General features: G+C 50.4%; 1 protein-coding gene across 2 annotated transcripts in view; it reads right to left on the bottom strand.

Moving 5' to 3' along the window:
• Positions 1-24,730, bottom strand: part of AP3D1 (adaptor related protein complex 3 subunit delta 1) — a 47,923-nt gene extending 23,193 nt beyond the window's left edge. Inside the window, exons 1-13 of one of the 2 annotated variants that reach the window (XM_053296505.1) lie at positions 24,343-24,730; positions 15,399-15,494; positions 14,554-14,634; positions 13,650-13,730; positions 12,407-12,514; positions 10,124-10,253; positions 9,002-9,141; positions 7,935-8,008; positions 5,024-5,073; positions 4,372-4,421; positions 3,083-3,131; positions 2,288-2,433; positions 54-202 (exon numbers count right to left, since the gene is read on the bottom strand). In XM_053296505.1, the coding sequence (XP_053152480.1) occupies positions 54-202; positions 2,288-2,433; positions 3,083-3,131; positions 4,372-4,421; positions 5,024-5,073; positions 7,935-8,008; positions 9,002-9,141; positions 10,124-10,253; positions 12,407-12,514; positions 13,650-13,730; positions 14,554-14,634; positions 15,399-15,494; positions 24,343-24,438 (1,250 nt within the window). In that variant the 5' untranslated portion in view covers positions 24,439-24,730. The remainder of the gene's footprint in view (positions 1-53; positions 203-2,287; positions 2,434-3,082; positions 3,132-4,371; positions 4,422-5,023; positions 5,074-7,934; positions 8,009-9,001; positions 9,142-10,123; positions 10,254-12,406; positions 12,515-13,649; positions 13,731-14,553; positions 14,635-15,398; positions 15,495-24,342) is intronic. The other variant, XM_053296506.1, reaches the window with a different exon arrangement.
• Between the last annotated feature and the right edge of the window lie 1,256 nt (positions 24,731-25,986).

The raw sequence follows: 25,986 nt of genomic DNA, 5'->3' as shown, positions 1-25,986 counted from the left end.
ACGGTCAGCAGCCCTTTGGCTTGCAAGCTCCGCCCCCAGTCAGAGCTACTGACCATTCAAAGTTGGTGATGTATTGGTAGTTGGACTGGCTACAGATGTCTATGATTTTGGTCAGCAGCTCGTCTCTGTAGGTCGTCCCTTCGGCTTTGTCAACGTGGACCATCAACTTCTTCACAATCTCCATCAAGTTCTTCTTGGACACCTGCAGTGGCGGGCAGCGGGAGAGAGGGGCGTCAAGCACAGGCCTGTTCAACTTGTGGCTGGCCATGTACCACCCAGGTAACATGCACACTGTCCTTGTCTAGGACTGCATGGGAGCATGGGGAGGAGGGGAAAAAGCAGAGGATGTGGCTGTGAATTTGAGTTCCTGAGCATTTTAGTTTATCCCTTTGCATGTAAGCCATGTGGAGAACTTGTGTATTGAGAAGTGGCATATACAAATATTCAGATACCGCTTTTCAACCAAAGTTCCCTAAATGGTTTACACAGAAAGTAAGTAAGATGGTTCCCTGTCACAAACCCTTTTCTAAATTTCTAAGGTCCATCTTGAGTATTGGTTGGTTCATTTGGAGGCAACTTGGGATCGTCGGGCCTTCTCAGTGGTTGCCCCTATGTTGTGGAACTCACTCCCCATGGGGATAAGAAGTTTGTCATCCCTGGGGACTATAGGGATGCTATAAAAACCCACCTCTTCAGCCTGGTGTTTTAAAATGATTAAGTGGTTTAATGGTTTTTAATGAGTTGTGTTAATACTTTATGTTTTTATTTTAATTTATTTAATGCACTTCAATTTATACAGTGCCCCTCCTAGAGTGGCTCAGGGCAGTTTACATTAGAATCAAACACATAAAACAATTAAAATTAAACAATTAAAACCAGATTAAAACTCATTAAGATTAAAACCAGATATCATTAAAAGCCAGGCTAAAAATATAGAACTTATTTTATTTATTTACTGTTAGATTTATATACTGCCTTTCATTAAAAACAATCCCAAGGCGGTTTACAAAAGTTAACACACATAATAAAAATGAGTTAAAAGTATTTAGCTAAAAATATAAAAACAATCTGATATTAAAATACATTTAATACATAATATACAAACACAGAAAAACTATACATGGATAAAAATACACAGAAGCAGCAATAAAAAAATCATGTAAAGGCCTGGATAAAAAGCCAAGATTTAACCAGCTTTCTAAAAATTGTGACAGAGTCTGAGGAGCGAATGGCCACGGGGACAGCATTCCAAAGCCTGGGGGCAGCAACAGAGAAGGCCCTGTCCCGAGTGCACGACAACCAAGCCTCCCTCATTGTCGGCACCCGGAGCCCCCTCAGATGATCTCGTCAAGCAGGCAGAAACCCTTTAAGGCTCTCCTGAAGGCCTCCCAAGGAAGATATTCCTCATGTCCATGGAGAGCATATTCCACAACTAAGGGTGACAACTGAGAAGGCCTGATACCAGGTCACCACCAGATGAACTGGTGGCACCCAAAGACAGACCCCTCCTGATGATCTCAATGAGCAGTGGGGGTCTTGTAGAGAAAGGTGCTCTCTCAGGTAACCCAAACTTGATCGTGAACAGTCCTGAACTAATTTTGGTTGGGCAGAATATAAATGAACCACCCTGAGCCATTTTGGAAGGGCGGTATAAAAATCAAACAAACAAACAAACAAGAACAGAGATTGGACACATTTTGACCTTTGTTAAGAATAACCAAAACTGAAATAACTTGCTAATCATGTTGCTAAAATAAAACAGATAATTGAAAACCAGAATAATTAATTATATTCAACACAGAACTATATTATTTAGATGTCGGGAGGTTTATTTGTTTTGTTTTAAGCATGTCTAGTCCTTTGGGCCTCCAAGTATGTGGACCGTGCCTACTAGAGGAGGAGCAGATGAAAAGGATCTGCCATGCTCAGAGGCCGGGGCTTGCTAGGCACCCTGACAGGAATGTTGGCCATGAAGTAATCCACTCTGGGGATGTAGCTTTGGAGCAGAGCACCTGTTTGGCACGGCAACGCTCAGTTCTCCAGCACCTCAGCGAATGGCACTGAGGAAGACCTGTCCGAATACTTGCAGAGCTGCTGCTTGTCAGAGCAGACAGTTTTGGGTCGGCTGGACCAAGGGGCTGACTCTGTAGAAAGCAGTTCCATGCGTGTCCACTTCCAAACCCGTCACTCCAGCGACTGGATTGCAATGGCACCGAAGTTCCAACAAAAAGTTCCACTGAAGTTCCAGTGAAGTTTGTGGCCAACGACACACAAAAAGGCAACTCACCATTCCGTAGAGAAGGTCTAGGGCTCGCAGCCGGATGGATTCGTCCTTGTCATCCAAGCACTGGAGGATGAGGTCCTTATGAGACTGGACTGATTTGGGGTGTGTCTTCAGGATTTTGGACATCGCTAGCAGCCCCAAATACTTCACTGGGTGATGGGGAGATAATGAATGAAAAAAGAATTTTGTTCACAGGGACATTTGGCATGGCTGACTTGTTTTTTCAAGAGCAGACAAACACTAGCTACCCAGAGTTCCTTCCGTTCACATTGGGTGCTTGGCCTTTTGCAGCCTGTGCAAAATCAGCCAAAGTGGGAACAGCCCGCTTTCTCCTTTAAAGCCTTCTTGGAAATGTTTGCCCCATGGTTTTCCTCCTAGGCTGTCTCCAGCTAAGTTTTGCTTCTCCCCTTTATCATTATTTAGCTCTGTAAACCTGTATGGCCCACTGTGGTCAGAGGGCCTTGCTGGGCACAGAAACCCGGATTGCATTTTAGAGTGTCTAGTCCTTATGGCCACAAATGTATGCTTGGAAGCGTGCAGCCAGTAGCCAATGAACTGGAGAACTTCCCTGAGGTAGGAAGTGGCACATGGCTTTCAGTGCTTTGCATGGTGCTTTGTCCTTTTCCAGGACCAGCAAAACCAGATTTCCACATGAACATGAGAAACTGCATTTGTGTGTCACATAACACATTCAGGTTGCAGAACTGGAGTATTCTCTTCAGCCCAACAGTACAGAAAAGCCCTCACGGTGGCAACTGCCACAGGCTACCATAGGAGGTGACCAGTCCTCATACTTACAGTTCTGGTCAGAATCTTCAATCAGTATCCTCAGCTTCTGAACACAGAGCTGCCAAAGGAGAGCGTGCAAAGTTAAACTCCTTCCTAGAGACAAAAAACACACGCAAACACATCCACCCCCCTGACAACCCCCTGGAAGATTCTGCAGCGCTCAAGCCATCATTAGCACTGGGAGACCAATCTGTGGCAGCCCCTCTACAGGAGGACTAAGCAGGGGAGATGCGACAGCATGGCGTTAGCAGCTGGCCCAACTGGGAAGCCCACAGGGAGGGACCCAGCATTTAGTTATGAGAGAGGCGGGATCTTCCTGCCTCTGATCAGGAAGATCCCATTTATCCACAACTAAGCATGCAAGAGCAGCCCTGTTGGATCAGACCAACGACTCACCTACCCCAACATCCCATTTCCAACAGGGACAGCCAGATGCCTCCAAGAAACTCACTAGCAAAGCATGAAGCCAACTTTCCCTTGTGGCTTGAACCCCCTGCAAGTGATCATTAAGGAGCTGGCTGCTCCTGAACATACAGGTTCCATTTAGCTATCACAGCCCATAGACCTATTCACTATGAATACAAGAGCTGCCTTGCTGGGTTGGACTAAAGGAGGTCCCTCACTGTCGACCAGCCCAGATGACCTGAAGAAAGTTGGAGAGGGGGCCGTGGCTCAGAGTTGCTTTGTTGATCCCAGATTCAATCTCTGGCCTCTCCAGGTAGGGTTGGGAAAGACTCTTGCTGGAAACCCTTAAAGAGCTGCTGTCAGAGCAGGCAGTACTTAGCGGAATGGCCCAATGGTCTGACTCTGTATAAGGCAACTCCCTATATTCCTCACAAGCAGCAGTCTCAGGAGATGGGCTTTCCCCCAGCCTCTTATGATTTGAGGTAGACTGCTTTTGAACATGGACTCCCCAAAGGAAGGCTTTCATCTTCTTGGCAGTTGGGGGGGGAGGGGGGAGGTTGATCACCACCATCACTACCTCTGGGCTTGCTTCAGGCTCCCAACGGACAGCAAGAGCTGGAGAGAGAGTTGGCTATTGCATCACCCACAGCACCTTTCATCCATCACCCGAGGGTGGAGCCCAGTGGAAGAGCCCCGCTCCAAGGATCTGGCTCAGTAGAAGGCAGCTTTCTACGTCCCTAGCTGTGTACCGAGTTGCAGGCTTTGTCGCCAGCTGGCTCGGGGGTCTTTTAGATAGGCCAGGAGAAATCTTTACAAGTACCGCCCCAGAGCCACAAAGCCAAAACACAGGAACAGAAGGCGAAGAAGGTAACGCGGCAGGAGAAAGGCTGTACCTGGATGCTGGCACTGTGGTTGGGCATCCCCGAAGAGAGGGAGATCAGAACTGAAAAGGCAGAAGACACACACCCATTTTACAGCTTGCTTTTCCAGGAGGGGCCAACGACAAGAACGCAGAATCAGAAGAAGGGGGGACCTGACCCTCCCCAAAGAGCAACATTCACGAATGTTCAAGCCAGATACATGTGATCGTACAAGTAAACCCATATCACCCTAGACTTGCAAGTGGTAGTATCTGGAATGTTTCTGCCCAGCGATGTGGTCCCATCATACAAGAGGGGACAGGAGCAAGGGGCAATGTAACTCTCTCCTCCCTGGAGCAAACAGGCTGGAATAATGCATCACAAGCTCTCCAACACCCAGACACCCCACGATGAAGAGCAGCGAAGACTCTCTCGGAGCCCTCCCTCGGTGCACCCCGAGGCACAGAGGCTTGGATTCTGACCCCGTCTTCAAGCACACAACAGTGGGTGTCACCTCAACCAAGAGGAGACCCAAGGAGGAAATGCAGAACTGAGCAAGAGGGCAAACCTGAACATGCACTGTGTCTGGGCCAGAGGCTTTTCTATTGCAACTAATATAACCGAAATGGTGAAGTTAAGTCTGAGCCAGTGGCAGCCCAGGAGAAACTGGTTCCGGATGTCTTACCTGCTATCACGGTGTTCACGCACTCATACAGGAGCGACATGGCTGAAGTGCTGAGGGGAAAGACCGCGAGAGCATTAAGAGCCGTTCTCAAAGTCCAAAGTCATAACAGTGCAAAGACCACCAGCGTTAGTAGTGGGCCTCACTCTGTATATGGTGGCTGCGTATACAATTTTGATAAGGTAGCATCAAGGAGCTGGTGGAAAGCCAATAGGTTTTAAGATAGGACAGCTACAAGTTAGTATGCACACTTGTTCAAGAAATGGATACTTTTTTAAAAAAAAGAACTGGACAGCAGAGTTTAACCAGTCTCTTTTCTTGGCTATTTAAGTCACCATGGTTGAAGACCGCCTTTTCTCAAAAGCACCCTCTCGAGCCACCTGGCCATTTTAGTTCATTCAAAGATGCTGAATGCTGGTCAGGAAAGCTGCCCATCCTGACCACAGCTAGACAACAGGATTTGCCACAAGGTAATTGCTTAGCACGCAGCATTCAGCCGGCGTCCCAAGACCACAAAAGTAGTGAGGGAAAACAAGAGGATTGGAGAGCCACACCACGTTTTCAGAGAACTACAGAGAAGACTAGAGCGACACACAGCCCTCACTTCCGGTTCTGCTTGAAAGCTGCTATTTTAGGCGACAGGACCAGGATGTAGTCAGGGCAGATGGTCCATTGCGGGCACCTCTGGTCATCCAAAACTGGCTGCCTTCCATTGGAAACCAGAAGTGGGAGTCCAACCACATGGGGACTTGTGCCTCTTGCACAAGTCAGTTGGAACCAAAGCACCAAGGGATACGGGAAGTGGGTGGAGGCCACAAGAGCAAACCCCACCCTCCTCCGTTACTTCAAACTCTGACCCTGCTAGGTAAGTAGCAAGAGAAGCCCTCGGCTGCATCCCTCACTGCTGGGAACTAAAACAGTGAATGTTTCCCCCTTTAAGCACAATTTCCCTTCTCAAGCTGAACCAAACAATGGGTACCATCATTTTAGAGGCATGGGGGGTTAGTAGCATTACCAGATACAAAAGCTGTGGGCATTAGGAGTTTATTCAGGAAGCAAGCACAGGGCGCAAGAACAGCCCTGCTGGATCAGGCCCAAGGCCTAACTAGTTCAGCACCCTGAGTACCAGTTGCAGGGGAGCAGGAGAGAGGGCTTGCCTTCGTCTCTCGCCTGTGGGCTTCCCAGAGGGATCTGCTGGGCCACGGTGGGGGATGGGAAGCTGGGCTGAACAGACCTTGGGCTTAATCCAGCCGGGCTGTTCTTAGGCCAGGGGCTTGCTTCCTGAACCAACTCCTACGGTTCACAGCCTAAGTACCTTTAAGAGATGCTGCTAACTCTCTACACCGTGCCTGGAGACAGCATAGAGCAGGGGTTCTCAACCTTGGGTCCCCAGATGTTGTTGGACTTCAACTCCCATAATCCCCAACCAAAGGCCACTGGGGCTGGGGATTATGGGAGCTGAAGTCCAACAACATCTGGGGACCCAAGGTTGAGAATCCCTGGCATAGAGCCATCAACACTAGCCACCGATGGACCCGTCTTCCATGAACACATTGCAGAAACCACATACAATTCTCCCAGAAATGAACTCAAGCGTTGCTGGTTTTTTTTACACAATATTCCCATTTGAACCAGAGAAAGGGGATGCAGATCCTGCCTCCAATGAGGAGTCATCCTTAAACATATGTAGGGAGCTCTCAGCTAAGCCAGTCGTGTCCCAGCTGCGTCCTGCAGAGCCCTAGGCTTCCTCAGGGTGCGTCACCCAGGAATCGGAAAGGTTCCAGGCAAGAAGTCCGACAGCTAAACCGACTAAGGCGGGGAGCAGGGAGAAGTAGGCAGGAGGGAGATGGGTGGGGTGGGGTTTCAAAGTATACATACTGTCCACTTTGCCGCGTTTCTTGGGAGCGGACTAATTTTTTATCTTTGAGGAGGCTGCCATGTACTCTACCCTCTTTAGGGAATGGGAAGAGAGCCCGCTGGCTGTTTGAGAAAGAAAGGAGGATTAAAGTGGGACGCTTCTCTCTTTCCTTCGGCTAGCCTACCACCCAAACAGGGGCTCTCCCGTCGCAAGGAGGGCATTCTGGGGATGGTGTGATGGGCGCTAAGAGGCGAGGGCAAGTTCAGGAGCATCGCAGCTATACCGGCCCAGAGGCACACAAGGCTTTGCTGGAAGGGACAGCTGGCACTCCAGTCAGTTGACTGGTCAAAGATGATCAACAGGCCACTTGCTGGCCTGGTGGTCAGACATCAGCTGTGCCACAAAACCTGGACTGCCACAGCTCAGCTTTATTCCCATTGGTAGGGCAGGGCAGGGGCGAGGGGGCTTCCTGCCCCTGAGCCGGAGAGCTGTCAGGGGATGGATTTAAGGAGCAGGTAACAGCTGAAGCTGCTTGAATTGGCTGCCTCTAGAACTTGACCTGTGTCAGTCATTGCTGCTGCTCGTTTGCTCTCCGTTTTAATTTTGTTTTAGAATTCGTAACCAGTGGCTGATCTGCTGTTACAGGACCAAAACTAAAGAGAAGATGTGTTCAGAGGACTGTCCACTTTTATAGATGTGTCTAACACTGTTGTGATAAGTCACAATTCCTTTAAAAGGTTAACCCTTACAACAGAGATTAACTTTGTTGATTACTTTTGTAACTAACAGGCCTATAAAACCTTCAGGCCTCTCTCAAAACAATCAAAGCTAATGCTTCAAACACACTTCCATGACTGAACAACGTTTAACCCCGTCAACTGACTTAAGTCTTTTTTGATCGGTCAATCACCCCACCCTACTGAAGCTCCATCAACATCTGGGTTGCTTTGAGACTAGGAGCAGAGACGAGAGGAATATGTGCGGCTCTTTAGGAGCAGCCTAAAAGCTGTAAACCGGCAAGGGGAACAAGCTGCCAGGAAGATGTGACCCACTTACCTATGAATGAGATTGGTCAGGGGTTCTATCAGCTTCTTGCCCAACCGGGGTTCTAGCGGAGTGAGAGCACCAAACTGTGGGAGAGGGAGAGAGAAAACACGAGCCGGCTGTTTAATCCCCGACTGCCCACAATGAGTCTGTAGAGAGACATTCTGTAATGCAGAAGCAGGACAGCGAAGGGCTTGGTGGACCTGCTCCTTTTAAACTGGAGTCCAGAGGTCGACCACATGGAGAGAGGTGCACAACGGCAGCTCAGGGTTCTGATGGGTGCCCCCTACTGCCACTGCACTCCACAAGCCAGATACAGGGGGCATCGGCAACTGCCCGTCTCCCTCCAAATTGCTACCCACCAGGGACTCAGATACCAACTCTGAGAACTGACGGACAGGGCTGCACCAAGCCTGGCCAGGGTGGGTGTCTCAGTGTCTGAAGGGCTGCTCCTATTCCACAGTGGGGAGCACCACAGCTGGGAGAAGCACGATTAACAAGGCGCCACCCACAGGTGGCTTCGTATGCTTTCCCTCTCTCTTACGCCCGGAGGACTGCAACAGTTCACAGCCAGAAATTCACTTCCCCCACACCAATTACGTTTCCAGTCAAATCTGGGGTAACCTTCTTGAACTATTCTTGGAATAAAAGAGAAAACAAAAACCCTTTCTGATTCACCCACATCTAATTCTTTCTCTGCTTCCCTCCCTCCCCCTCTGCACCCCCCTCCTTTCTTTTCCCACTTCCCCCCCCCCAACCCGGGCCAGCACAGCATGCAAAAGCTGGGGGGGGGGAGGGAAGGTCGGGGGGGGGACGGTTAAACAGGCAAGTAAGAGACAAAAAATTGTCCTTTTTTGTATATAAAAAATAAAAATATAAAAAAATTTGTATATGAATCCAATGAATGAATGAATGAATGAATGAATGAATGAAATATCAAAACACATTAAAACACCATTTCCAGTCAGATCTCTGGACTGCCTGCTGCCCTTTCTCCTGTTTACACTGCAACCCCTTTTTCTTTGCAAAGGCAACACTGCTCACGAGGACGCCAACAGGCAGGCCCTGCTAACACTTGCCAGCTTTATGATTTTAATGAGGACCCAGTTGTTGGTGGAGGATGTCATCAGCTTAAAGAAGAGCGGCGCGAGGGAGAGATAGTTCTTGGGGTTGCGCCGGGCAAGCTCGCAGATCACATTCACGGCGGCCGACTGGACGCCTGCAAGAGAAACCGGGGAAGCAAGAAGGGTCTGAACGGGTCTCAGAAGAACCAAGGGGAAAAGATCCCAGTAACCTTTCAGAAGAACCAAGGGGAAAAGATCCCAGTAACCTTTCAGAAGAACCAAGGGGAAAAGATCCCAGTAACCTTTCTGGTCTCTAGATGAAGGTGCAAGAAACCTATGGAAAGAATTAGAACGTACGAGGGTACCATAGAGATTTGGGAGGAAGGTAGTGAAGTTCCTCCTTTCTGCTCCTGTCCCACAAGTCAGGTGTTGTGAATGCCACAGCCAGAGGCAAGCGGCACATGGCCATATTGATGGGGAGCACACTCAGGAGATGGCGGAGCCAAGCAAATTAAGCGAGGCTGGTGCACAGAGTGGCCACCTGTCTTCTACGCCAAGAGAACCCAGGAATCCTGCTTCGAGGACCCTGGCTCCAATCTTCTGCCACGGCCTGTATACAGAGCTGCCTCTGAGGACTGTTTGGAAACTTCTGCCGGTGCAAAGTTCTGCAACCAGGAAGTTTTTCACACCCGGCTTTGCGTTTGCATCCCCTCTGGAATGGAGGAGTGTGTGTGTTCACCTATCAGCCAAATTTACCCCGAGGTCCCTGCGAGCCATAAGGAAGCACTTCACACACAATTGGGGTTTTTTTTAATTGTGCATTAAAGTGTAGCCCAATTTATATCTGGGGTAAAAAAATAAGAGGGTTCAGGCCCATCAATGAGCCCAATGCATTTTTGGAAGTGTTCTTGTACGTCATTGCTGAAGCATTCTCTAGAAAGGCAGTCTGTACCCCAAATAATAAGAGGGAGGAGAAGCAGGCATCTATCAGTCTTCAGTACCCATCCCCTTTAATGCCTTCCTCTCCCCGCACCCACTTTTACTCCGTTTTATTTGGCGTTTCAGATTTATACCCCAAGAATTCAGTGACCGAGAGTCCCCAGAGCATCCAACTCTCCTAGGTGCCCACTCACTAACCAGGATCCGGGTCTTCCAACTTCTCCTTAAGGCGGGGGAACGCAGGCCGCAGGGATTCGGGGTATTTCAAGAACACTTTATACATGATTAACACTGCCTTCTTCCTGATGTAAGGCTTCGTGTGTGACATCTGGGGCAGGGAGGAAGAGACAAGACAGGAGGGAAGCTTTGAGAAGTTAATCTTGGATTAATTGCTGTGAAAATATGCAGCGATTACTCCAAGATTTCTCACAGTGATTAATCCTAGACATTCCTTTATGCTGCAGCTCCCCAGCGATACTCTATTTCCCCCCTCCACTAACGCGCTGAGGAACAGGCCCCCTTTTGGGTACAGAATGATACTGCCCAAGGCCACACAGCTGTTGGGGGGCGTGCAGAGTGGAGGGACTGTATGCCTCAGGTCACAAACAAGGAGTGAAAAAAATATCGACCAGCTGTAATGCTGCTGCTGCAGCAGCTGCTGCTGTGGTGTCTCTGAAAACCAGAGTTGTGCCTTCGGCACTGGCGGGTCCGCTTTAAAGCTCTGCTTACACATCCGGGACCGTGCTCCCTGTAACAGGGATTCCCAGGGGATGTTGACAACAACTCCCATCATTCCCAGCCAGAGGCCACTGCAGCTGGGGATGTTGGGAGTTGTAGTCAACAACTTCTGGGAATCTGTTACAGGGAGCACTGGAAGAATGCAGGGCTGCCACGTGGCCAATGCAGGCCCCGAGGCTGTGGAGCTGTGCTCATTCTGGCAGTGCGGCCGGAACAGTTTCGGGAGTTGATCAGAAGGACAGTTTTCAAGCTCTCTTCCCTGGGGAGAGCTCTTTCTATGGTGCTTGCTGGGTGATACTGCTGTGCAAGACCGGCTCGCTGCAAAGGATTCTGGCTAATATTTATATGCTGCGTTCCTGTAATGGCGTTCCTCTGAGGCTGCCAAGAAGGATGTGAGCTATGGGAAAGCTGCACAGCTCTCTCCTGCGAAGACACCATGACACTGGGCAGAAGAGGGAACATAGGAAGTTGCCTTATGGACCCAGTGGTCAGGGCCACTGGGTCCAGCTCGCTCAGGTCTTGTCTAGAGTGGCAGAGGCTTCTCCAAGGTTGCAGGCAGGAGTCTTTCCCAGCCCCACCGGCCAGAATGGAATCTGGGACTTCTCACATGCAAAGCAGGAGCTCTATCATTAAGCCATGAAAGCTTCCAACACAGAAAGCTGCCTCCTGAGTCAGACTCGGTCCCTCTACCTGAATATTGTCTAAGCTGACTGGCAGTAGCTCTGAAGGTTTCAGGGGTCTCTCCCTGCCAAGGACTTAATCTGGGACTCTTTGCATGCAAAGCAGGCCCTCTTCCACTGAGCTATGGCCCTTTCCTCAAACAGGGATGCTTTTCCATTTCTTGACAGCAAGAGCTACATTCTAGCCACTAGGGAGTCAAGGGCCACAGAAGCAAGGGCCTTTGGTAGAGGATGTCTTTTGTAATTTTTAGATCCATTGTAAACCAACTCCTACTACTATGAATATTTATATAGTACTCTTGAACCAATGTTCTCAAAGCGGTTTACACAGAAAAAATAAATAAGATGGCTCCCTGTCCTCAAAGGGCTCGCAATCTAAAAAGAAACAGAAGGCAGATACCAGCAACAGCCACTGGAGGGATGCTGTGCTGGGGTTGGATAGGGCCGGTTGCTCTCCTCCTGCTAAATATAAGAGAAACACCACTTCAGTGGTCCTTCTAATTTTTTCCATCACTGTGAGGAATGAGTTTTGTTCTGGGCGGTAGTATCAAGGTATTGTGTGCGCAACATGCGTTCAGAATGGGGCCTTTCTGATTCAACCTGAGTGGCATTGAAAATGAACCGAGCGGACATCCAAAAACTTGTGAGCGCGTGCACACGCCTTAGAGGGAACAGTGCACCCCTTTAAAAAGGCATCTCTTTGCTCAGTTAGTAGGAGATTATTTGACTGAAAGGCAGATCCGACATCTTTAAAGACCCAACATTTGAGGGTGCCCACAGTTCTCAGCGTGAACCTCAGGGCATGCTTCAGCATACAGCCAGCACTTGCCTGCAGCCACCATCTACAAGGAGAGACCGGCAGCAATCAGTTCCGGGAGCACCTGGCTGCCTGTTGGTACTTATCTTCAATTCTCGCCCACTCTGACTAATAAGGGAGCTCCAGCTTCCAAAGGCATTTAAAGGAGCGCCTGAAGCCTCAGGGCTGCACTGTGCACCAGGAACAGCAAACAATTCAAGGACTGTGCACACCATGAGCGGGCCTGGCCTTCCGCCAGGGACTCACCAGGGTCATGATGTCGTTCGCCAAGTCTCTGGCGAGATCCGGAGTCACGAAACAGGACAAGCCGGTCAGCGCAACTCCCGTATCGTACTGGTTAGGGCTACTTAGATCCTGGCAGGGGGAAGGGGGTCAAAGGGAAGAGAGAGAAAGGAAGCTTTGGTCTTTTGAGCAGTCACCATTTTTAGATCTAGCATCAGAACTTAACTCTATAGCAGCATTGTAAGCTGCACTGGAAATCTACGGAAGGACGGAGCATACATGCCGACAGCTAGGATTGTTGTCCAACTAAGAAGATCTTAGTTGATCCAATGAGCTAATCAAATTACATCTGCATATGCCTAGAGCTTCCAGGAACATACCGTATTTACACAAATACAAGACGACACTGAATTTAAGACGATCCCCTTACGAAAAAGAGGTTAAATACAGGTTATACCTATTTTTACCCAAAAGAAAGAGGACTTGGTTTAAGATGACCCCCCAATTTCCAGTATCAAAGAACTTAGAAAAAAAACTGGTCTTAGAGTCAGGTAAATGCAGTACATTTTCTCTGCTTTTAGGCAGTGCATGCATGTCTTTGGGACGTGTTTGGCTTTCGCCATCTCAGAGATGGCACTCTCTCTAGTCAGAGAGAAGAGAGGGAATGCCTCTCCTCTCTCCCACATGATGAAACGCCTCCTCCAAGATGGCATCTTACCATCTTGTGTTTCATTTCTGCCTTGTGGTTCCAGCTGTGTTTTGTTTTTCTATTGTCTAGAACGGCACCTGTTACAATACACAACTGCCATCTCAAGAAAGGCATTCCCAGGTCTCAAGAGAGGCATGCCATCTCCAGAGAGGCATTCCCTCCCCGTGCAAGAGCGCCTTGCACGGGAAATGCCTTTTAAGGTGAACACGCTACAGATAGTAGGCACTGAAGATTTCTATTAAAAACCACCACCTTAAAAAGGGAATGCATTGCCTAATCTGGAGCTGCCTTTTCGATAGATTTAAAGATGTATAAAAACTGAAAGCTTTCACTTGGGCTGCAGCCGAATGATTTAGACCAATCAGGTAGCTTCAACCTTAGGAAGACCTTCACAAGTAGATCTACCAAAAAGATGGATTTTAAGAAGACATGAAGAACCTATGCTCACAAGGGGGCAGATGAAAAGTGCACAGATAAGCAGAGCTTCAAGCAGGAATAAGGACACAAGTACTGGGGCATCTGACAGACGGAACCCTCTTCGGGAAAGGAGCTGCTTACCTTACGGATTTGGTTGGTGGTCAGCATGATGACGTCTGTCCCTTCGTGAAAGCACTGAGAGGCCGCCAGGTACCCGATCCGCTGCACGGTTGAGAAAACGGAGAAAAGACTGAATAGCTGCCTTCACATTCCGACGCTGAGCCGTCAGTCGCATTCTAGTAACTCTGAAGGTAATTACTCCTAGCTTATTCACATTCTAACCACTGCATCTTCTAGTTGTTGCTGCAACAGAAATAGCTATGGTGGGGCAGTTACCAGTAAGCTACAATTCAACTGGGGGTGGGGGGAAGTACAGGTCTTAGATACAAATCCAGCTTGCTTAGAATGCCCACTTTTTAGTCTTCGTGATTGTAAAAATCCACTCAGAAGGGATGTAGATCATGCCTGCCGCGATCTTAGAAGCCAGAGAGGGGGCTGAAGAAGATTCCAGGGTTGCATGGATGTGTGGGGCAGAGGAGTTTGCCACAGGCCCACGTAGCTTCTGGTCACTCCCTAGGCCTAGCAAAACCGAAAGGAAGGAAGGTCTGCATAAGCCCTACTCAGGCTCAAAAGTACTGTTCTGTTCCACTTTAACATCATGGATTCAACTTCCTTAAAGCCAAGATAAGCAAGAGAGACAGTCCGACCTTCACTTTGTCCTTTTAGTGTTGAACCCCAAAGACCAAGTGTGTGCTGCCTTTAATAAGTAAACCAAGTCTGTAATGGCCAGGGCCTGGCTTTTGCCGGGAGCTTCTCTACAGGCCCCGGCTTCTGCCAAAGCTTTTCTGAGCCATACAAATGGTAACTGCCCCCTCCAAAGGGCTGGATGGGGCAGAGGGTCTGAGTTCAGTCCACCTGACCCTGGCACCCTCAACACAAATGGCACCGCACAGGGGAGACCCAGGCTCTGCACAGGAAAGCTTACTTTGAAGGTGAACTTGGAGGCGCTCATGACTTCAATGATGTTGAAGGCCGCCCAGCTGATGTCGTAACCCAACATCTGTAACTGTTCGGGTGGGAACAAGAGCTGTGTTAGAAAAGCGCTGAATGTGTGGCCTACCTATTTCTTGCACGTCTCTTCTGCCTTTTCCTCCAGGGAGCTCAGGGCTGTGTACCCGATTCTCTCCCCTGTCATTTTATCCTCCTGGCCATCCTGTGCGGTATGCTGGGCTGAGAGTGTGACGGGCCCACCCTATCCACTGAGCTTCATGGCCACGTGGGGATCTGGACCCTGTCTCCCCAGTCCTCCCCCAACACTTCCACACCACACTGTACCCAAGGCAATACTAGTGCATAGAGCAGCAACGCTGCAGAACAGAATCCCCCGGGGTTTGGGGGAGGGTGGGTACAGCATTTTACCATCATTTGTGTAAGCTGCTCTGGGAGCTTTGATGGCTGAACGGCCGGGTAAGAATGCAGACTATCAGAGCACAGGCAAGGAAGAAGCTGCCTTATACCGAGTCAGGCCTTTGGTCCCTCTAGCTCAGCCCTGCCTGCACTGCCTGGTAGCAGCTCTCCCAGCAAAACCTGAAGATGCAGGATTGAACCTGGGACCGTCTGCAGGCAAACCAGGGGCTACGCAGGTGAGAGCTTCAAGCAGCTCGGCCACCTTGAGCTTCAGCATGGAAGAGACAGAAGCAGCACAACAACCCACCAAGCACTCTCAAAGGAGGGTGTCTCTGCCATGCACGCACAGCTCCCTCGCAGCCAAGGCGGCAGACACGGACAGCTGCCTGCGTAACCTTGGCCCTCGGCGAGAGCGATACTTACATAGGTCAGCTTGCAGACAGCGTTGGCTTTCACGGCAATGTTATCCTGCTTCAGCTCCTGCTTGATCTCGTCGATGCACTGGGAGATGTACTTCGCCTGGAGGGAGGGGGCGACACGTCGGGAGTGGGGGAGGCATCAGCAAGTGTCTCTGCTGCATGCACATGCCACACTCCTGCTAAGGCACACCAGGTGGCTTAGTTTCAACACACACACCAAGTTACAGAAGATACAGAAGAGCCACTTGGGCCCGGAGTATTTAAGAGAGGGCCTTCTTTGGCATGAACCCTCTTGCCTATTGAGGTCATCTGGGGAGGTCCGGTTACAGTCGCCACCAGCTTGTCTGGTGGTGACTCGGGACCAGGCCTTCTCTGTGGCTGCCCCAGAGCTTTGGAAATATGCTCCCTGTCAAAATAAGAGCATCTCCATCTCTGACGGCTTTGAAAGAGGCCCTTAAGGCACACCTGTTTTCTCAGGCTTTTAGTGAATTACATTCTAAATTGCTCAATACATAGAATGGTTTTGATCGTTTTATCCGGTTTTATATTTGCTGTATTTTAAGTCATGTATGGCACCTAGGGACACACATATCAGGCAATATATAAAGACTAGCTGGCCAGGGCACAGATTATCTGCACCTCTAGTTCTCCCCCCTCCCTCTTGGCTCTCTCCCCATTCTCAGCCCCCCCCCGGCCACCGCACCTTTTCCTCCTCCGCCGCCGTCCCCCCACCTTTCTCTCTGCCACCGCTTCCCCCTCCCAGCAGCTCGCGAGAGCTGCCATGCATGGGATCAGTGATGGGTAAGTCTTAGAGAATTCTATATATAGGTAATAAAATAAATACATTCTCTCTCCTCCACTGGCAAACTCCCCTGCAAGCTTCTGCTAGGTTAGTATTTTTCCAAGGTCTGAGACATCTGCCAACAGTGGCTCTACCCGCAAAAGCAGATTTCATCTTCCCTCCATAACACATGACGCCCAATGCTGAAAAGGCAGAACGGCATGCCCCTTGGCAGGGAAAGGAGGAGGAGGTCAGCGGCTGTGGATCTGCACAGTTGCTACTCTGAGAGTCCCTCCAAATCACGAAGAGGCCTGCTCAGAACAAGCAACAGATATTCATACACTGCTTTTCAACAAAGTTTTCAGGGCGGTTTACATCGCAAGATGATGCCCTGTCCCAGAAGGGCTCACAACCTGGAAGAAATATGTGGTTCATCTCCAGCAACCACCACAGAAGGGATGCTGTGCCAGGGTTGGATAGGGCCAGTTGCTCTCCCCTGCTAAACAGAAGAGAACCACCACTTTGAAAGGCGGCTGTTTGGAGCGAGGGCCAGCTCAGCAGCAGGCAGCTTCATCTGCTCAGCCTCAGCGTCACCATCCCCTCGATTCACCCTTTGGTTGATGATACTCTTCCTGCTGGCTTCAAATTGTCCCTGGCCCGCCCTTTCAACGAGACCTCTGGACTGCCAGTGGGCCTCTCCGAGAGGGTTAACACAAGCCACGTGCTTCCAAGTCATGGGATTTCACCACATCACAAGGCACAAGAGACCATTACTGAGAAGGCCTGGAAGAAGCTGCAGTGCAAAGTACCTCCTCACCAAGTTGCAGAGAGCCAGGGGATGGCAGGGGACTGCACACCCACTCAAGGCTGTCCTAGAAAAGCAAGCCTTTGGAGTGTGGAAGAGCAAGTGTCACCCCACCCTCAGAGGAGCCCTCTTGCGGTGTACCTGTGCAAGTCACCATTCAGCAGGAGGGCTCTTGGACAAGGGGCGATCTCTTCGGTAGGCAGGCAGGCAGGTGTGTGATGTCTGCACACTGAATGATCCAACTGAGTTTCAAGCAGTAGAATTACCTGCCCCCAGCAGAGGCTGGATGGAATGCACAGAACAGTGACCCATGAAGAGATGTGGTGGAAAGCCTCCTCTGTGGGGGAAGTGCTTTACGCTCACAGGAGTCCAATTCCTCACGGCATGCCATTTGGGAATCAACAGTTCATCCAACAGAACTTTTCAATATCAAACAAGAGCTGGTCTTGTGGTAACAAGCATGACTTGACCCCTTTGCTAAGCAGAGTCCACCCTGGTTGCTTATGAATGGGAGACTTGAAGTGTGAGCACTAAGATATTCTCCTCAGGGGATTGAGCCGCTCTGGGAAGAGCAGAAAGTTCCAAGTTCCCTCCCTGGCAGAATCTCCAAGATAGGGCTGAGCAAGACTCCTGCCTGCAACCTTGGAGAAGCTGCTGCCAGTCTGTGTAGACAATACTGAGCTAGATGGACCAATGGTCTGACTCAGTATATGGCCGTTTCCTATGTCCCACTGTCCTTCAAAGGAGAAAAAAGCAGCAGAGGGTGGAGGATTCAGGCAGACCTAAGATCAGTCATGAAGCTCTCTGAGTAATTTTGTATCAGCCGCCACCTTCAGCTTAGCCTAGCTTGCAGGACAATTAGGAAGACACACCTGGATCACTCCCAGGTGAGCCACCCTGAGCTCCTTGACCAGGATAACAATGAGATCAGCTGAATCTGGAGCCACTGCATGGAACAGAGCCGAAATACTTGGCTGGAGTGGTCTTTTCTAGGGTAACACGACTTCCTCCATTCTTCAAGACAAGCCACTATTCTTTACAGTTTCAGGGCACAGCAAGATTTTAACAGCAACAACTGACTCCCCCCACCTTCAAGTTCAAAATCCACTGACTGCTGTGGAACTTCAGCAGCAGAAGCTTTTGCCTGCAAACCATCCTGTCTTGCAACTAACTGCGTCCCAAGCAGGGGACACAAAGATCCCCCTTGTACGACATGCAATGGATCTCTCCAGTACATTGTACTTTGTTAAATATTTGATGGCCCTGTTATGGCAAGAGAGGACAGATGTCACGGAATCCTTTGGACGTCTCTCCCTTGCTGGGCCTCTGTTACTACTGTGCGTGCGTGCAGGCAGGCAGAGTCACGGCCCTCTCGTGCGGGTCCCTTTCCAAGGCCACAACTGACACAAGCAGACACATGTGTCGCTGAATTCAGCCACAGCAACTTCCCAAGTGAGGACAGCCTGGATCAGCTGGAAAGTCATATGGCAGGCTCTCTCGCAGGCAGGCTGGCTCTGGTTCGCTGGGTGCCAGGCAGGCAGGCAGGCACTGAATTGGAGGCAGGCAGGCAGGCTCTCAGTTGGATCATTCAGAGTGCCAGGCAGGCAGGCTCTGGTCCGTTGGGGCGTGCATGCAAAGTTCCAGGGATGGATGAGACCGCGAGGTACGCAGAGCCTTCCTTGCCAACTAGCCACAACCTTGGCAGGCAGGACGTTCCTGGCAGAGAACCCCCAAATCCAACATGGAAGAAGAGGACTGTACCCTTACTGCCCCATTATCCCAACGAGATCTGGTGGAAAGGGAGCATGGAACAAACTGGTGCTTTGTCCTTGGGTTGAGGAAGGCCATGACTCAAGATGCTTTGTTCTACGCCTCACTTCATGCCAGTGTTGGGATGAACGTCCTAGATCACCAAGCCTCATGCACAGGAGCAGAGGATATGCCACCAAGGACCCCACGCTGACTCATGGGGTGGGAGGTGGCACGTAAAAGCAGGGAGGATCTATAGAAGATCTGGGTTCAAACGGTTTAAGGAACAGCCATTTCGGCAGTGCCTGAGCTGCTGGGGAAAGCAAATCTGTCCTACCGGATGGGGCCCTTATTAGAGAGTCAGCATCACTCGGAGCAGCTGGTAAGGCGGCCTGCCCAGGGTTAAGAGCAGCTCTGGGCTGCCCCTTCCAGTCTGGGGCTTTGGGTTCCAAAAAGATACATCTTAGGGAACGCCACAAGCGTTTTTCTGAATTTCAGCATCCTGTCAAGAGCTTTGATTCTTCTCACATTCTTCCCTTTCTTTCCCAGATATTTCAGCTCTTCTCCACCCCAACCCCCACGCAAAAGTCACACCTTTGTGGTGTCCTGTGAAAGCTGCTGAAAGTCAGGCGCTGCTTTTCACACACTAAATTAAAGTCTAATTCAGTAACAGAGCAAGGTCTCCAGAGAGGGAGGGAGGGAGGGGAGAGTCTTTGCAGTTCAGTCTGGCTGGTCCATGCTTTAGAATAATTAACATTCTAACACCAGCTACTGGCTCTGATGGTAGCTGAAAAGATAATACTCAAAGGTATAAAGGAGGAACGGCAAATATTTTGAGGATGACATCAGCAAAGCAACTTATGCTTGCGGTGGGTAACCTTGGGGGCTGAAAGATGAAACAGACAATCATGAGAAGAGCTCTGCTGGATTAGGCCCAAGGAGGCCTATCTAGTCCAGCATCTTGTTTCACACAGTATCCCACCAGAAGCCCCTGAGAAGACCCCAGACAAGAGCTGAAGGCATGTCCTCCCTCTTGCTGATGCTTCCCTGCCACTGGGATTCAGAGGCATCATGCCTCTGAGGCTGGAGGTGGCCCACAGCCACCAGACTAGTAGCCACTGATAGACCTGTCCTCCACGGATTTATCTAAGCTCTCTTTAAAGCCATCCAAGCTGGTGGCCATCACCACCTCCTGTGGTAGATAATTCCACAGTTTAATTACGCACTGTGTAAAGAAGTACTTCCTCTTGTCGCTCCTACATTTCCTGGCCATCAGCTTCATGCCTGGTTTTAGTGTTGGGAGAGAAGGAGAGAAAAAATTCTGTCCACTCTCTCTACTCCAAGCATAGTTTTAGTACACCTCGACTGTGCCTCCCTGTAGTTGCCTCTTTCCCCAACTGAAGAGCCCCAGATGCTGTAGCCTTGGCTCAAAAGGAAGGTGCTCCAGGCCCAAATCACCCGACCCCCAACCACCATGGCCCTGGTATCAGATCCAAAGACAACTGCAGAAAGTCTAAACCTCTGTCTACCAAGCCTTTGCGTCAGTTTCAGTAAAGAAACATCTGGCAGGGACGGGCTGAGGTGGCCTGATGGCACAGAAGGCGAGGCAGGCCAAAGGTCTTTGGCTGCTACTGGCTGAGCAGCCCAGATCCCAGAGATGGGCTGCCTGAGTTTCAAGGCCTAGGCAAGGGAGCAGCAACGGCCATTGTGGGCCAAGGCTGAGAAGCCAGGCTCTCAAGGAAAGAGGGCAAGAGAAGGCCAAGAGGAGCTGCCGGCAGAGGGTGGGGAGGAGAGGGAGAGAAGACAAGCCAGCATGCCTGTTTTCTGCCCCGAGTAGTTTTTACTGAACTCCCACAAAACCCATGAGAAACAAAGGGTAGGGAGGAAATGCACACTGACAAGTTGCATAGCAGGATCTGTGTGTGCTTTCGGCTGACCAAGCCCTGTCCGAGGAGCCGCACATCCTCCCTGACCACAACTCTGGGCTAGGCACTGTAAGTCTGCTGTTAATATGGACTAGTGCAGGTTCTTTACCCTCCAGTCGACCACTCCAAAGCAGCTGGAATGGAAGAGAGCACCCCACAGCACACAGGGGGGCACCAAAAGAGATGAAATGGCACGCCCCCTAGAATGGAGTGAAGAGATCCAGCACAAGAACTCCTGTGGGACTGTCGCCTGGCGAGAACTCAAGGTGGCCAGCTGTAAAAACTTTGTGGCGGCAAGTGGTGTTCTGCCTCAATAGCTGCTGCTCCCCCATCAGTTCTTCCAAATAAGAGATATGGTGTTGCAATGTTATCTGTATTCCTGCACAATGGACACTGCTCAGGCCTCTGGCTACAGTCACGAGCACTTCAAGGATAGAGAGCTGGTCTTGTGGTAGCAAGCATGACTTGTCCCCTTTGCTAAGCAGGGTCTGCCCTTCTTGCATCTGAATGGGAGACTTGATGTGTGAGCACTGCAAGATATTCCCCTCAGGGGATGGAGCCACCGCTCTGGGAAGAGCAGAAGGTTCCAAGTTCCCTCCCTGGCAGCATCTCCAAGATAGGGCTGAGAGAGACTCCTGCCTGCAACCTTGGAGAAGAAGCCGCGCCAGTATATGAAGACAATACTGAGCTAGACAGACCAATGGTCTGACTCAGTATATGGCAGCTTCCTATGTTCCCCCAGGGAAGTGTGACAACTTTCTGGGACAGCTTCTCGCAGAGCAGGCGTTCCTCAGAAACAGAGGGGTAGAGAGAGAACCAAGCCACAAGCTGATCAAAGAAGATGCAAAAAAATTCTTATCTGGGCCGAGGAGAGGCACAGCTCAGAATCTTGTCAGCTAATTATTCAGCTCCCTCAGTCAGCTGGTTAATAATACAACAGATTCTATCAGGCACTGGCAAGCAGTCCACTTAAAATTAACCAGCAAATGAAGCTTCCGGGAACAAAAAAGGTGTCTTAAAATCCAGCTTTCGCAACTGTCACGCCCAAGATATAAATAGTAGGATTTTTAAGGTAAGATCAAGGACCTCACTTCCTCCCCAATCCAAGACCATTCTCTCTACCCACCCATTTGGGATTCTCCCCACCCACCCCCGCATGGTTCCTCTTTCGGCTCTCACTTCAGCAAACAGTCCACACTTCCTTGCAAAAAGCAAGGCAACATCTTCCTCTATGCAAGGAATCAACCTCAGATTTTGATTAACAACAAGCACCAAGAGGGAATTTCAATCCCAAGTCCCGCCCCACCACAATTTAAGCAGACTGTCCAACTCCCAGGGAAACAGAGAAAGAAGAAGAGAAATATCCTTGTTAAAACAGACAGGGAGACGCTAACCAACACGGAAGCATTCCGTCAGCTCTTTTAAGTCCCAGATGGAAGGCTCCAGATCAGTTGGGCAGGGCTCTGTGAATGTGGCACCCATTACAGGGTCTTCTGTTCTTAATTTGGAGGAAGTACCAGCACTGCCTCCCTGACACAAGAGGCACTCCAGCTCCAGGGGAATGTGTGGATAAAGGAGAATGAGCAAAGGAGAATGGTTTCTTGAACTAAGAAGGCAAAACCTTCTTAGAAGAAGGCATGCCTGTGGGCATGTGCAGAAAGTCATTTGGCCTCTGCATGTGCTCAGAGATACTAAACTCTTAACACGAGGCAAGTACTGACGAATGTGGAAGAGTACATGATGTGATCAAGCCCTTTGGAAATGTCAAAAACTTCCTGGAGAAGGCCAAAGGTCTCTGAGCATGCACAAACTGCAGGAGGCAAAGCACGCTGGCATGCTCCCCCCTACCCCTGTGTGCTACTTTCAGGGTCCCCTGAAGCTGACAAGACCGTCAATAGGCATATGCTGAGTGTAGGGAGAGGCTAAAAGCACTCTGGATGCACTTCAAGGCACAGCGCTCCAAACCCAGTGTTCAAGAGAGATTAAGAAACTGAGCTGTGAACACAAAGTCCCTGGCTCAAATGGTCAAACTGCGACCAGAAGTCTTGGGTTCAAATTTCACCTTTGCCATGAACTCAGCAGGTACATCAGCCGTACACATGGTATTTCACAGACAGGACAGGTCCCTGCCGCAAGGGGCTTACAACAGAGGGGAGACAGACATAAGGGAGGCAAGAGAAAGGTAGGAGAAGGGGAAAATAGGGAGGGGAGAATATGATTTACTGTATTGCAGCATACAGGAAAGGCCCCTGCCCCAAGGGGCTTACAACTACCATTTGACACAAAGAAGGCAACAGAGGAAAGGGAAAGAGATGGAGGCAGGGGTCAACAGGAGAGGAATATACAGTTATTTAAGTCAATGTACTTCAGCTACAAGTCATGGTGGGATTCATGGCTAAGTCTCCTTTTAATTAATAGGAGTCAAGGTAATCACTGACTCCCATTAATTTCAATAAGGCTTCATCTTGATGCTGCCCACTATAATTAGCAGTATTATCATTCATACTTCTATTACTATTAACAGTCAGAATGTTAATAAGGACCCCACTACTAATGACAGCAGGCATCCAAATTAGCTAAGAAACAACTAAGCACCATCGACAAAAGGGACAGGTTAGTCACATCACAACTACCCTGAATCCCAATAATCTAAATGGGACTTAATCTGGATGCTGCCCACTATTAACACTAATATTGTTGATTGTTAGGAGACAGTTGGTGATCCCACTAGAAGCAGCATCCAGAGACTAAGCCCCACTGAAGCTGACAGGAGGCAATGGTGCTTAGCTATGACTAGCTTAGTCTGGATACTGCCTCTTATCAATATTACTGCCAATAACAGTAGCCTTTATTGATCCCACTACTAACAATAGCATGCCATACCCAGACAAGATTAGCCACAACAAAAGCACCCCAAAACTACTACTACTATGGATATTCTGGTTTACATAATGGGAGTTAGAGTGGGATATAAAATGTGAATAATAAATAAATAAATAAATAATAATATTTTACATTACATGTGCGCACACGCACACACACACACACACTCTACAGATCCTACTGCTATGCACAGCTCAGACACCAAGAGTGATGCCACCGCTGCTACCAAGTGGGCAGCCTCCAGACCCAACCAGCCCCGGCTAGGCAGCCCTGAGGCCAAGGGGAACTACTAGCCACCATTCCCAGGGGGGCTCCAATGGGGATAAGTGGGGCTGGACCACTCCTATGTGACCTGGAGCCTCTATTTTACATTACATGCGCACACACACACACACACTTTTCAGATCCTAGGCTACGCACAGCTCAGACACCCAGAGTGGATTAGGGCTGCCAACTGCCCCTCATTATGCAGGATGCCCCTCATATTTCAGGGATGAAGTGTTGGTCCCTAGAGGGACGGCATTTGTCCCTCACTTTTGCAAGAGCATATAATCCAATTCCATATACGTTGATGATGCTCAGGCTCCCGATTACCACTGCATGCACCTCCCAACCACCACCCCCCACTCGCCAGCCCCTCCTCCCCCCAACCTCTTTCCCTCATTCTGGCCATGAAATGATGGCCAACCTAATAGCGATGCCAAGTGGGCAGCCTCCAGCCCCAGCCCAGCCCCCCGGAGGCCAAGGGGAGCAGCTGGCCCACCGCTCCCAAGGGGGCTGGAGGCTACGCGGGGTCAGTACCCACCTCGTCCTCCTTGTGGTTGCGGATGCCCCGCACCAGGTCCTGGAGATTCTTGTCGAACATGCGGTCGATGCTGCCTTTCACCATCTTCAGCGCCATCGCGGAGGCCGCCGGCACCACCACCACCACCGTGGCTGGCTGACTGGGCTGGGGCGGGGGCGGCCTGGGAGCGAGCCGGGCTAGGCCGCGGCCACCTCAGCTGGCGCGGGGGAGGAGGAAGGGGGAGGGAGGCGGCGCCGGGAGGGGCGAGGGCGGAGCCGCCGAGCCGGGCGGGCCTCGCATCCCTTCCCGAGGGGGAGGAGGAGGAAGGAGGCGCCGAGACCCACCCTGCCTGACCGCCGCCGGCGCCGCTCTCTGAGGCGAAAGCCGACAAAATGGCGGCCGGGTCAGCTGACCCAGGAAGGCTGGAGCCACGCCCCCCCGCTTTGCGGCGTCCGCGACCCGCCGTCAGCACGCCACGCACGCCGACGCCGACTGCTGCGTACGTACGTCCCCTCCGTCCGCCCATATTTTCAGCAGGAATGTAAACGTGAGATGGGTTTCGGGCAGAAAATGAAAAGGAGCTTCCTTTGACCATATTGAGCATGCTCCAGTGTTTGTGAGCATGCGCAGAATGCACAGGGAAGGGTGCGCCGATAAGTAGGGAAGAACGTCGCTCGCTACACCGGCTCGGCACTTAGAGCTAGGGAAGCGAGGATGACGGAGGAGCTCGCTAGAGGAACACGCGAGCTCCCGGGGTGGCTGACTTCCGGGTTGACTCTCCATGTGCTGGGTGTTTGCATTTATTTTATTTCTAGTTATCTTGGGGAGTTCTTCTCGCCCAGGAGGGCTCATAATGGGATATCGCAGAGGAGAGCTGGTCTTGTGGTGGCCAGCATGACTTGTCCCCTTTGCTAAGCAGGGTCTGCCCTGGTTTGCATTTGAATGGGAGACTTGATGTGTGAGCACAGCAAGATATTCCCCTTAGGGGATGGAGCCGCTCTGGGAAGAGCAGAAAGTTTCAAGTTCCCTCCCTGGCAGCATCTCCAAGATAGAGCTCTAGAGAGATTCCTGCCTGCAAGCTTGGAGAAGCCACTGCCAGTCTGTGAAGATAATACTGAGCTAGATGGGCCAATGGTCTGACTCAGTATATGGCAGCTTCCTATGACTAGAAGTGTGAGCACTGGAAGATCTTCCTCTCAGGGGATGGAGCTGCTCTGGGAAGAGCAGAATGTTCCGAGTTCCCTCCCTGGCAGCATCTCCAAGATAGGGCTGAGAGAGACTCCTGCCTGCAACATTGGAGAAGCCACTGCCAGTCTGGGTAGACAATACTGGCCTAGATAGACCTATGGTCTGACTTGGTATATGGCAGCTTCCTATGTTCCTACCTCCTGGATGGGGGCAGAGCAGTGCACGCCTGCAGAAGATCCCAGTTCCAACGTGTGGCAACTCCAGGCAGGACCCTCATCCGAAACCCTGCAGAGCTGCTGCCAATCATTGTAGGCAATGATGAGCTACATGGACCAAGGATCTGACTCAGTAAGGAGTAGCTTCAGATGTTCATCGAGATTATCCGTAGCTCTGTGGCAGAGCCCTTGCTTTGCCTGCAAAGGGTCCCGGGTTCGATGGCTGGCCTTTTCCAGGTAGGGCTGGGAAAGACCTCTGCCT

This window comes from Hemicordylus capensis, chromosome 2, assembly GCF_027244095.1.
Source record: "Hemicordylus capensis ecotype Gifberg chromosome 2, rHemCap1.1.pri, whole genome shotgun sequence".
NCBI classification, from domain to species: Eukaryota; Metazoa; Chordata; class Lepidosauria; order Squamata; family Cordylidae; genus Hemicordylus; species Hemicordylus capensis.
Note: the sequence above shows the minus strand (reverse complement) of the source record. Positions and strands in the feature narration are given on the sequence as shown.